General features: G+C 38.3%; 1 protein-coding gene across 2 annotated transcripts; it reads left to right on the plus strand.

Moving 5' to 3' along the window:
- Nucleotides 1-13554, plus strand: map3k7cl (map3k7 C-terminal like). Of its 2 annotated transcripts, none has more exons than XM_074611201.1 (5): nt 1-450; nt 2045-2155; nt 6063-6121; nt 7540-7655; nt 12614-13554. In XM_074611201.1, exons 2-5 carry the CDS (start codon nt 2080-2082, stop codon nt 12792-12794), a joined length of 432 nt encoding a protein of 143 aa, XP_074467302.1. In that variant the 5' UTR covers nt 1-450; nt 2045-2079; the 3' UTR covers nt 12795-13554. The 2 variants fall into 2 exon arrangements, with proteins under 2 accessions (XP_074467302.1, XP_074467303.1); XM_074611202.1 differs by having other exon boundaries at nt 2074-2155.

A 13554-nucleotide genomic window follows, 5' to 3' on the forward strand; every position in this document is an offset into this window, starting at 1 on the left:
CATATGAGACATTTAATTGGGCCCGGGTCGCCACAGGGAGGACAGACGGACGGCATTCCTCCACACACAGCCTGCTCCACAGCCTGCTGCCTGCTGTCTGCTGACCTGTTGTGTTGCTCTGCGCCGCGTGGCCGCTGATGCACTCCGTGGAGAACATGTCCATACCCACGCAAACCTGAGCTGCTGGAGTTGCCTCTCTGTTTATGGTGGAAAAACTTATGAATAGAAAATAATATAGTTGGTGGGACTGTCAAAGGGGGAAGTGGAGGTCAACTTTTTGGAGAGATAGTTGTGCGCCATGCAACGGCTGAGAGACGACTTGTGCTTTTTCTAAAAGAGACCTCAGCGGTGGACAGACAGACTGGGGACAGACAACAATCAGTATTGAGGACATACACTGCTACTTTTTTTTTTAAAACTTTATTATACGGAATTTTCCTGCTGCTTCAGGTAATAATGACCTGTTGGCCCAGAGGGTCTTTTTTCAGCTATACCCAGTGCATGCTGGTTAGATGGTCCATATGCATGCAATAAACTCCATCATAATGTGGATTATATGATAAAAAATGTGCACTATTAACATAATAGTATGTGTTAATAGTGCACAGTGAATAGTTATTCAAAAATAACTATTTTGTTATTCAAAACTATTATTTTTTAATAATAGTTATTCAAAATATCACAGTATATTCATGGTTTGCTTTCCCAACAACTGAGAGAGACATCCATAAAATCGGGATCATTTGCTGGTTTAGAAGGTCATTGAGTTATGTTGTGAGACGGGGGGGGGGGTTAAAGCAGGCATATGTCCTGATATAAAAAGCCTGTACCATGCAAAATCCAGACCTCAGAGCCAGTCTGTCAAAGCTCCCTAATTATTTAATCCCACTGCAACTCTAAATGCATGATGAAACTGGTGGCTGCGTGTGTGTGTGTGTTCATAAAGCCCCATACTTTCCTAGGTGTGGAATAATCACGTGCTTTATCTGACTTCAGGCTTCATTCCAACTGAACACAACACCTGCTGAGTTAAGTATTTAGTTTAGTCTGGTTAAATCACAATTATTTACAAGGTTGGAATAAAAAAAATATCCTTAGCCTGCCATGTCAGATTGGACACTACATACATGTCAAGTTAGGGCTATAACAACTGATTAATCTGCTGATAAGTTGTTTGGCCTATAAATAACATTTCCCAGAAGCTATAAGGTGGCATCTCCTAAATGCTTGTTCCCAGAAATAGTGAAGTTACAGTCACATACAGTTAAACAAAAAAATTTATGATAATTGTTTCACTAAGTATAGCATGTCATAAAAAATGTCATAATATAGTATGCCATAAAAATGTCATGACAAATGTCATGAAAAATGTCTAAGTATAGTATGTCATAAAAACACAAGTTTCTGAACTTTTTTTTCCCAGTTTATTACAAATGTTACAAATATTGCTAAACAAATAAACCTAGCTGATGTTTTTTCCAAGCTTGAGAAACAAAAGACGCCAACTTATAAGCATTAAAATGAAATAGCCATTCAATTTTGTCATCATCCAAGTACCAAAACATTTCTGGATTTTGAACAGACATTTCAATTTAAAATAGAAGTTCTTAAGGCATCATAGTATGGACAATACAAAAGAAAATGTGATTTTAGAAAATTCTTTTTATTCCTTTTTTTTTCCAAACATAGCATAACAAACATAACAAAACATAACACCAGTGCCATAATACAAAAAAAAATAATCTTACATTTAACATTTAATATGTACATACATAAATATACACATCGCCTTCCACTCCCACACAGAGACAGGTCCAACCTTCTTCCACCACCCTTATAGGTAAAGTTACAGAAAAAATAACATACAAATATTTTTTTTAAAATCCAGAAAAAACAGAAAAATGTATGAAGACCCTAAATTTTTTTTAATGATAAATCTCTTAAATTATTAACAGATCTGTCAGTTTTCAGCTGATGGACTAATCGTTTTATTATTGCATCATCGCTTGTCTTTCATGAGCCTCTTTTGATTGTGTGCTAACAGCTCTGTTTTGTGCCTGTGGCCTCGTGAAGGGATAAATGATCACCTCAACCAGAAGAGTGTCTCCTGATAAATCTGAAGTTAGAATCGCCTTCAGCCTCGAGGACACATCAGGTAAACACACACACACACACGCCACACTACCATGCACTCACCTCACACACAAACGCCCCCCCCATACACACACACACACCTGTGTTACAGCATCTCAAAAATGATGGCTACAACTTATTTTGAGTTTTAGTGACACCTATTATTACTCAATCGATCATTTAACACCTGACGTTGCCGGGAGCTCTATACTCTCACTGCATTTCCAGTATGTGTGGAACACATGCACGGCATTCCTCCACACCAAAACAGACCAGGCACAATCCCCCTCCCCATCACACCCTATCACTTTTAACTGTGTTCATTCTTCTACGCTGGGGCTGAGACAGGTGCTCCCTCTATTTCTGTAGCACATTAAAAAACCAACCACACATGCATGTGCGGCAGCTGTGCACTTGCAAAAATGTATGCACCCACACGAGCGATTGCACAACCTTTTATAGCACCGGCATTATTTAATCTTCAATCAAAACTTCATAGGTGTACCCTACCTATATGGTGCAAGGTGTTATCTGTTGGGATGTTTTACTGCAGTGGGGCCAGGCACTGGGACAGCAGCTGCAGCTATGACAGAGTCAGGTTTCCCCCTCTAATACTAACAGTGTCCCGCTGCCTGATTCACTGTTCAGCTTTTAGAACACTGGCCTATATTTATAAGCAGTTAACACTTCCAGTCCCACTCCGCCCACCTCTGATCCCCCTTGTCTTTCTCTTAGGAAGTGAGATGAAGGGCTGTAGCTGGAACGACACTCAAATCCCACTCTGAACAGTGATTCATTGAACTCCATGACATCCTGCTTGTCATCACACATGGCAACGAGTCCTCTTACTGAATTACTTTTTAATTTCTTAATCATTCACATTGCTTTTGTTTCTAGCTTGCTTTTTCTTCTAAGCTCAACCATCCATTTGCGTGGAATCAGTTTAGTTACCTTTCCAATTTGTCTACACTGTAAAAGAAAAGTGTAAAATAACGGAAATTTTCCGGCAGCAGGGGCGCCAGAGAATGTCTGTTAAAAAACGGAAAAATACTGTCTGTTAATTAACATAAATAAACTGTAAAAAACAGTTATTATCTTTATATAATACGCCTTTATTACTGTAATTTTACAAGAATTTTTTTACGTTTAACATATATTTATTGTTAGAATAGTCATACACCTAAGAGCATTTACATATAAATCACAAATGAGACATGTAATTTTATGTTGCAAAAGCCATAATTTACATTAACTCAGAAGTTTTGCAAACATTTTTTAGAATTCCATGAAAATCTTTTCTTCTAACATAAATTAATTGTTAAAATAGAGTCATAAACCTCTAAAAAACACAATAACTATCTTTAAAAATGATCAAGAAAAGCTTAAATACAGATAATTACAATTGTGATTACAAAAAATACTGTAAATCTAAGACCATTTACATATAAATCACAAATGAAACATGTCATTTTAAAAAAAAATTCTGTCATTTTGAAATACAGACAAAAAATGTAAAATTTCTTGAAAAAAACTGTAAAAAAAATGTTTTTTTTTACAGTGTAGTTGAGCGCTGGTAAAGTTTTTGCTAAATCATTGGTGTCACAGTAACTGTAACAGGCCAGCTTTAGTTGGTAGCATGCTTACGTACCTCGTTTTAGCTTCCAGAGCTGGTCAGGCACAATCTGACCCTGCCCTTCAAAATCAAAGTTTGGATATTCCCTAGACGATCATGCCTCTTTGAACTTGTGTTTCTCAGCAGGGGGGACTGAGACCCGTGCTTCGTCTAGGGATCATCCTCTAGGGCTTTCATGACTTCATGCCAGGCATACTTATAACCCCACACTGTGTCAATCCTAAGCATGAGAACTGTATTTATTCCACATCATAATTGGCCCCATGGCTGCAGGCTGGCCCACTGATACTTCTGCTTTTAGAAGGTTGCATCATCCCAGGATTCTCCACATGTGTTCCGCAACTCCAGGGGGACATTACTGGCGAGGCGGAGGCTGGTGCAGACAACCTGTCTGTTTCTGTCCGTCTGTCTGGATGCCTGTCTGTCTGAATCCCTCTCTGTCCATACATCTGGCCTGTCTGTTCTTTCTTTCTGTGTGTTTGCATTCTTACCCCGCATGTCTTTCAGTGTGACAGCTCATTACTGCTGTACATTAAGAGGACATGGCTCATTTATAAGTATAGCTGTATGTGTTGCCATAATAGAGGCCCCTATAGTGTTTCATTTTGGTCCATTTATGAGGTGAAGAAAGACATTAAAGCAACTGCCTTTAGGACAGGCCTATATTCAATTACTATTTTTAGAAGGACGAGATTTGAAAAACAGTGAAGTGCCAAGGGGCTGGACATTTACAATGTTGCATTTAACATATTTTTTTATTCAGTTTGACTCTCCTAAATACCCTCTGCTTAGTATTTCTGTGTTTAACAAGACATACCTAAGCAATGGGATAATTAGCCTACTAACAAAATGATGATCTTCTAATAATCAAACAATGCAAACACCCATAAACTTGGTTTTATGTCAGCAAGGTTATTTAAATAAAAACAAAATGATATTGCATTTAAAAGTTTGTAGCATCATCAGTAGCGTGTGTAGTAACGTTGATGAACAGGAATAGAGTCTTCTTATTGGAAGTAATTATTATTATTTTTTAAAAATAAGTTTTTCATATTTATAAATTATCAAAGGGCCAGTTTGAAATTCTTAAAGGGTCGAATCAAAATTGCCACCAATTGAATAGGCCTCCTGTAGGATCACCATATGATTCAAACTGAAATTTGACAAACTAATCTCTTTCCCACAAGTTTCAAATCTCTGCAGTGTGCTTATCATAGCGATCTTAGATGGAAGGAAGGAAAACAATCCGAAAACTACAGTAGTGGTGGAAAGTACAATAACTAAGTACAATTCTCAAGTACTGTACTTAAGTATAGTATTGAGGTATTGTACTTTGCTGGAGAATTTTAATCTTTTGCTACTTTATACAGTACTATACTGCATTGATCTGACTATACTACTTACATATTAAGATTTGATACCAAACAATAATGATCATCAGATGCATTGTTATAGATTAGAATACTCAACAATATACATTTAGCCAGCAACCAGCAACAACATTAAGATGCTCCTTACATGTTAATGCATCAATAATAATAAGCCAATAATACAAAATAACATGACACTCTGAAAGGGACCATTCTGTATAATAAGAGCTTTTAATTGTGATACTTTAAAGGTGCCGTGTGTAGGACTTGGTGGCATCTAGTGGTGTGGTTTCAGATTGCAACCAACTGAGTACCGTTCCTTTCCAAGACTGCAGTAACATGAGCCGCAGAGTCCAAAACCGTGGTAACGCCGTTTGCCTCGCTCAGAGGTCGTCCTTACCATAACAACACTACTTTAGGAGCAACAGAAGTCAGACGGCGGCTGGCTGTACCACGGTTTGTCACTCTGCGGCTCACGTTACCGCAGTTTCACAAGAGTGTCGGAGATCAACGGTGGCCTTCAGGGAACATAAAAACGCAAAAGGCTCTCTCCAGAGCCAGTGTTTGGTTTGTCCATTCTGTGCTACTGTAGAAACATGGCAGAGCAACATGTATACTCCGTGAAGAGGACCTGCTCCCTATGTAGATATGAAAGCCTCATTCTAAGCTAACGAAAATGGTTCTTAGTTTGAGGTGATTATACACTAATGAAAACATAGTATTGAATATTATATTCCATTTCTGATAATAGATCCCCCAAAATGTTACACACTGTAAAGCATATGCAATTTATAATGATGCAAAACCATCAAAATGTTAAACTGTTGGCATTATTAACAATGTGCAATATTGTGTTTTGATATGTCAGTATATGTCAATCATTATACTGATTGTTAATGTCTGAATAATGTGTTCTGTTTCAATAGATGTAAAAGATGTGGAGGACCTCCCTCAGACTTTCCCAGACCTTGAACAGAGACTACAGGTACTATACAGTACTACTATACTAGTACATACTGTTAGCATAACATTGCATTGAACACAAACCTTGTAATGTTGGCAGAGCAGCACAAGAGAGGAAAGGCAAGTATAGAAGAGATGGCAATGATTTTAAATCCACAGTGCTGGTAAAGAATAGCATTGTGTGCCTTTTAAAGGAAAAAAAAATCCAAATCCTGCCCTGTACTCTTATGCTATTAGCATTTTGCGTTTCATGTCTGGCTCTCTTTTATGGCTTAATGCTGTATTTTTTCTAATGAATAGTCAAACAATGCAATGCCAAATGAATTCCCTTTTTGAAATATGTTTTGATTTTGAATATTTGGCTGTCATTATTGCTCTCTCCACTAATTGACAACTGAAGGCCAGGCCAGAGAAATCATTCTGGGAATCACTAAATGAAAAAGAGCTGGGGGCAGGTTGAGAGGAAAAGCAGACCACAAATTTACATCATTATTAAATAAATCCTGAAATAAATTAGACATGACGTTCTTAAAAATAAGGTGTTTGATGGTTGAATTTTCCTCTAAAACTCTATTCTGTTTAGGATAGAAGAAGAGTCAGGAGAAGCTTGGGGTTAAGTTTATCATCCCTGTAAATCAATGTCTTGTGTGCGCTCAATCTACTATTAGTGTTGTCATTGAATTATCCTTCAACGGGTGCCAGTGCCAGGTCACATAGAGTGCATGTTGGTTTAACTTTAGAGTGTCAAATAAGAACAGTAGTAGCAGGCCAATGAATAACAGCTTTCATACACTGTACTGGTTTCTGTTTCATTCCTGTGTATCCTAGTTTTGAAATCTTTTTTATTATTATTTACATAAAATCACCATATTATCTATCTTCATATTCAATTTATAAGGCTGTAAATGTTTTTTTATCACTGCTTTGAACATACAATATTCTGATATGGCGTCCATTGTGCCACAAGGGCTCCCAGTGTAAGGCCTTCCACTTTGCAAAATGTGTAGGTCTCATACAAGTAATATGGAGACAAGTCAGTTTAGGTCTATGTCCTCATTGCACAGCAACCTTTTGTTTCACGAGTTGTGATAGCTGTAGTAAATTTCATAGCCATTCTTCCATTACTTTGAGATAACCTGTCTGTCATGGATCAAAGTACATGACAATGTTGCTACTGGGGCACTGTGGGAAAGGTCAGACGGTCACTAAAGTAATAGGAATTAGTCCTTTAGCAGCCTTTTTAGCATTAAGTTGTAAACAGAAACAATGCCATGATAAAGGGAATTTGCTTGTTAGAAAATGTTGTTCCAAATAACAAGTCCAGGTTTGTACATACTGCTGCTCGTGTTTTTTAATAATATTCTAATCTTTTTTGTTTTGCTTGGTCCTAAACTAACACCGCATCTCTCTGATGTCACGTATCTCTCTGACCTCTTGCAGCCAGTGCCCCCCTCTGTGTCTCTGAGAGAGAGCGTTCAGGTGTACAAGGAACACTGCAGGATGGCGAGAGAGTTCCACCAGGTCAAACATGAGATGGCCGTGCTTGAGGACCGCAAGTGAGTGTCTTTAAAAAAAAAATTAAATGGGAGCTCTTGTGGTGCAATGGTAAATAACGTATATTGCCAAGAAGTGAAAGTGAATAGTTTGTTCCATTGCAACATCAGCGCCCAGCAGGAAAGCTACGCTTCTGCCATTTTGGACTGAAAGCGACTACCGGACGCCAGTAAAACGTCCGCCTACAAAGAGGCGTACAAAAGTAAAACAAAATTATATCCATTCTATTGTCCTTTTCTACTGAAATGGCCTGTGTTGAACAATAAAATATTATAAATATAATAAGCGTTTCAGTCCAAAATGGCATCAGCGGCTGTTGTAAAAAAAAAAAAACACCGGAGTTTTGTTTCTATGCTTCAATACTCTTTGGCAATGGTAGCACATCTAATCATGTTCAAATCATGTCCTGTGGACCAGAAGAAAAACAAATCTTACTAGTCTTACTTACTGGTAGCTTTGCTTATAGTTTGGTTGGCTTTTTGAAATGTTCAAATATCCACGTACTGGTACACTATTAAGTAACACTGATTCAAGGAGAACAAATAACAATGTGTTATGATAATTATAATTATAATTAATTGTAATATAGGTGCATGTTCGGAAACATAAACTTACAACATTAAGGAATTAAATTCCCATTAGAAATTGCAACACTTGTACTGGAGGACTGCATTGCATTTAGAATAAAAATGTCCACCAGATGGCACATGTTAATAGCTTTCATACAGCATTTAGCACATGATCTACTGAGAGCAGTTTCCTCAAGATGATATTTGAACAGCTGCTAATCTATGACTTTGATTTTAGATGTATTCTTTAGTTACTTTTAAATCAGAAACAAGACCAAGCATGTGTGATGTATACAGGGATGAGAGTGAATGTGAAGTTTACACTATACACTGGGTTTCTTTGTTTGATTCTGGATTATATTAGTGGGAAAGTAGCACCTTCACTGTGGTGAATATTACACTGCAACCCTTGCCAAGTGTAATTGAGTGAGACCCGCTGTATCCTTTAATGCACATGTATGTCCTGTGTGTATGCTTGCACATAAACAGGCGTGTATAACACACAAACACACACAGTGCACACTGTCCCCTGTGCCCTCAGCAGCTGTGGGTAGTCTTAGCAGTGGGATTTTCAAAGCCCTTGCCGTTACCCCCACCACCACACCTACAAACACACACACAGACACACACGCACACACACACACACACACACACACACACAACCTACACCACTTGGCAGCTCCTAAATAGAGAACAGCAGGCAGACTCTGATGCGATGAGTATAGCCTTGAGTTTAGATAAGAACATGATGAGTCAGGCCGGTAGAAACTCTTGGTTCTCTCTTTTCACGCTGTCGCTCATGCCAACATCCAGTGACACGTACACACACAGATTCACAGTTAAAGTAAAGTGAGACACAAGTAGACAGAAGTGAAGGCAGTACCACAAATTGTGCTTTTACACCGATACTATAAATACTATACAAGGTATCGCCGATACTTCATGAATTAGAACATCGAATACATTTCCTTGGAAGAGTGAATATTTTCATATTTTCCACTATTTGTCATTGACTGTTAAGTTAACAGGCATGATACAATGAAAGATTTGTTACTTCCCCTATGCTTACACACAGAAAAACAGGAGTCTAGTGAAGTGTTGCAAGGATGACAACAGGAACAATACTTTAACACACTGCCGAGGGGATTTTCCAAAATTCACTCAGTATGCTTCTGGTCTGTATCAAACAATATGGTGTATTTTAACTCATCATTAGTCATCATACTCATTTTAACTACGTTTTTCAGTTCAATCAATCCTGTAGAACCAGTGAACTGAATCATGGCGTTAACAAAAATGTTTATTTTCTCAAAGTTGGGTTTTAGAAAACCCCTTCTCAGTGTGTATAGAAACATTGACCCAGGCATTGATGTTAGGCCTAATTCAGTGAATGAGTTGATGACGAAAGAGATTACACAAGAAATAGCCCCAGTTGTGAAAGAGTTATAATAACATGACTTTTCTTCAAAACATTAACGTCCATATTAGAAGTTTTGAAACTATTTTAGTACACAGCACAAGTTATTTGGGATGGTTTCATATCTGTTGATATCTTTTAAACTGAGCGGTGTATGAAAAGTTGTTTTCTTTACATTCTATTCTTTTTTCAGATTTTCACAAATTTTGGTGCACGGAAAAGACAAAATGAACAAATGTGATAGTATATTACTTTTTCATTGAATAAGAGAAACATGTTCTGTGGTATTTATATCAGATTTAGTCTGGCTTCCCTGTTTTTTTTTGGATGGATTCTGAAAAAGACCTCTTCCCCTTTTTCAGGCTCTCTGTCACACAAACATGCATACACACACTCACACACACATACACACACATACGCGCACGCACGCACGCACGCACGCACGCACTCACGCACGCACACACACACACACACACACACACACACACACACACACACACACACACACACACACACACACACACACGCACACACACACAGACACAGTTGTGTTACAGTTGAACACAATCATTTAAAAACAGTAAAATCATGTACAATTGTAAAATATTATATATTACAGTAACCACATGCCTTTCCTTAAGTTACTAAAAAATAAAGTTATGGTTGCCAACTCAACCAAGATGTAATTGCCAGTCTTAGGGAGATGTGTGAAAACTGAAAATGGATTGTGGATGAGGAGAAACACACAGTTAAGATGAGATAAACATACTTGTTTTCACCAAACACTCATGGATTTGGTTTATCAGGAAATGAATTGTCTGAAAATGGTTTCGTGGGTATTTGGACAAGACGATTTCAAATGAATAGTCCATTGTAATCAACAGTTGAATTATTCAGAAAAGCTGATTGTTAATGATGCGTCATGTTGGATTCAATAAGGTAAATTTCTCCATATAAATAGGACATTTTGCACTACCTTATTAATTCTAAAGTAAATGTGAATTTTACTGAAAGTTAATTCAAACAAACATGAGAAACATGTTATTTTAGGCAAGATTTAAAGGGTTAAATTGTACTCCAAATGCATACAAAGGAGTAGCCCCACTAAAAAAATTCAAAACACTAGGATCCCGCTATCACGCTCACGTTAATAGACTTTTATATATATATATTGACATGCGAATTAATCGCACGAAAAAAAAGAAAACGCTGCCTTAAGTCTGATTTGCTTTTAAACAAAGCTGGAAAAAGTTTTCCCCATTATGGCAAACCTATCAAATGTGTGTGTGAAACACAAAAACAGTAAGGTTTGGGCCTTTAAATCATTTAACATTACAATCTTCACTAAATAAAAGCTAGTTTAGTCAATTGCTGTCATAGTTATGTCATTAAAGCTCCACAGAGAGCCTGTGTTGTAGGATAGAGACTTTTCGTCTTTGTTGATGCTGCTGTTATGTGACTTGGCACTTACCAGCTGTAATATAACACTGACATTCACACACTCTCAGGCGTGTGGCCATGACACGCACGTTGTACACATACATATACGTGCGTGTGTGCTTACACTGCCTTTCAAAGTCCAAAGGCTGATCTCTTCCCAGAGTGTGAAATCACTGTTTGCCAGGTAAAGTCAGGTCATCCTGCTTTAACCAGAGCTACAGTCATTCAATTCAATTGGGTTCATTGGGAGAGATAGTTGGGATGGGAAATGTTGGTTTATAATCTTTATTATACAAATCTTTGCATCAATATAAGACTTCTTCACCTGAATTCAGTGCATTTTAATTATATATTTAATATACAGTATATCACACTTCTACATTCAGGAATGTTTTTCACAGGCTGTCGCTGCTGACAGCTTCCCAAAAGTGAAGCCAAAACATCTCCATCGCCCCCCTGGTGGCTGGCTGTTAGTTTAGGAAGCGCTTGATTTGATATGCAGCAGAGTTTTCTATGAGCAGATCTCATTTTAATTGTGTGAAGCCAAAATCAAGATCGCGATTAATATCTGATTAATTCTGCAGTCCTACCAAAAAAAACAGTTTGAGTAGAGAAACAGTTGTCTGACAATAACATGACCTCTTACATATAACATTACATTGCAAACAAAGACCTTTGTCTTCTTTGCAGAGACCTTTGACCTTTGGGGAAAAAAATCAGCTGCACTGTACAGTAGCTGCTTAATTAGCCAGTATGTTTAGGTTCGTACTAAGCATCAGCACACCATCTTTCCTTATACATAAGGAAACATTTGCCCTGAGCATCATAAATGTACTGCATTTTGACATGGCCCACCAAATGTCTTGTTTACTTATTCCAGAGTGGTTAGCTATGTTGCCCAACAGCAAGCGAGATCAATGTTTTTTTTCCCCCAGCTCTTCCTGTAAGTTTGCATTGTTTCCATGTTTATTTTGGTTTCTATGGTCTCCCCCCACATTCTAGAAATAAAACAGCTGGTGAATCTAAATTGCTCATAGGTATGAATGTGAGTGATCCTGCAAATATGCCTCTCTCTTAACTGGGAACCTGTTATTAGTGTTTCCATGCCTCACATGCTGTTTGGGGCAAGTCATAGTCAAGTCAGCACACTGACACACTGACAGCTGTTGGCTTTGAGTTTGCCATGTTTAGATTTGAGCATATGTTTTATGCTAAATGCAGTACCTGTGACAGTTTCTGGACAATATTTATCATTGTTTTGTGTTGTTAAGTGATTTCCAAAAATAAATATATATACATACATTTGCATAAAGCAAGCATATTTGCCCACTCCCATGTTGATAAGAGTATTAAATACTTGACAAATCTCCCTTTAAGGTACATTCTGAACAGATGAAAAATGTGTGCTTAATCGTGATTAACTATGGACAATTATGCGATTAATCGCAATTAAATAGTTTAATCGATTGACAGCCCTAATTTTTGATGTGATAAAAAAAAAGAGAAGTAAAAATGTACTCACTCCTCCATTTAGGCGCAAGTTGCTGTCAGAGCTGGTGGAGGATGAGCAGGTTGCCATGGAGATCGCCCGTCTAGAGGAGGAGTTTCGGCGTCTAACAGAGGAGAACCGCACCTTGATGACAGTCCACAACGAGCGTGCTCAGCAGCTGGAGAGGCTCTGCTTGACCAATCGGACGAGGCAGGACTCCTCGTGACCTCTGACCTCCGCAGAACCTGAGGCCTCCAGACATCCGGCTGACGCCAGGCCAGGAAACCAAGCAGAAATAAAGGCTCAGCTAGTGCTCATTCTACACAACAACAGTCAGTGAATCAGCTGGAGAAAGGCGTCGTGTTTATTCATGCCTGAGTCATTTGTTTGAACCACAGAAGTACTGTCATTATCAGTGGGAAGCTGTTGTAGTGATTCTACCAAGCTATGACACAAGGCCACTTTTCTGGGTTTTGTTATTATGTGATCTTGCAGAACCTTCCCGGTCGCCACTGCAATACCTCCCAGTATATACACAATACAATGTCAGCTGCTGTGAATGTGACCGGATATTCTGATATCTGTCTCAGGTCCTGCGGAGACTCAGATCTTTTACCTGAGGTCTGTGGAGGGAGCCAAAGGTGGTATGATGTGGTCCAAATGTCGTATTTTGAGGAGCGTTTCCCTTCCCTCTCTCGCACCCCGACACTTGCCCGTCAAGTTCCTGTTATGATAAAAAGGAAATGAGACGAGCGTTTAACAGAGTGTCAGGGATCGGGAAATTATAGCCATCTGTGAGGAACAGCAAAAGAAGAAGGGTGATTATCCATTTCACAATAAGTATCTGCTGCGACACAACACCGTAAGAGTTGTACATTTTTTTTTGATGTAGCGTGTCTCGCCCACCTGTTGAAGGGGAAGTATACAAGATAAACTGTTGCTTATCGTCCTCGTCTATTAATAAAATGCATTTTATTTTAACACCA

Source organism: Sebastes fasciatus, chromosome 16, assembly GCF_043250625.1.
Source record: "Sebastes fasciatus isolate fSebFas1 chromosome 16, fSebFas1.pri, whole genome shotgun sequence".
NCBI lineage: Eukaryota > Metazoa > Chordata > Actinopteri > Perciformes > Sebastidae > Sebastes > Sebastes fasciatus.

Bases quoted from the DNA above. Each gene is read 5' to 3' on its own strand.
- map3k7cl (XM_074611201.1), top strand. From the start codon at position 2,080: ATGATCACCTCAACCAGAAGAGTGTCTCCTGATAAATCTGAAGTTAGA. The intron at 2,156-6,062 runs GTAAACACACAC...CTGTTTCAATAG, and splicing joins CAGCCTCGAGGACACATCAG to ATGTAAAAGATGTGGAGGAC. The intron at 6,122-7,539 runs GTACTATACAGT...GACCTCTTGCAG, and splicing joins ACCTTGAACAGAGACTACAG to CCAGTGCCCCCCTCTGTGTC.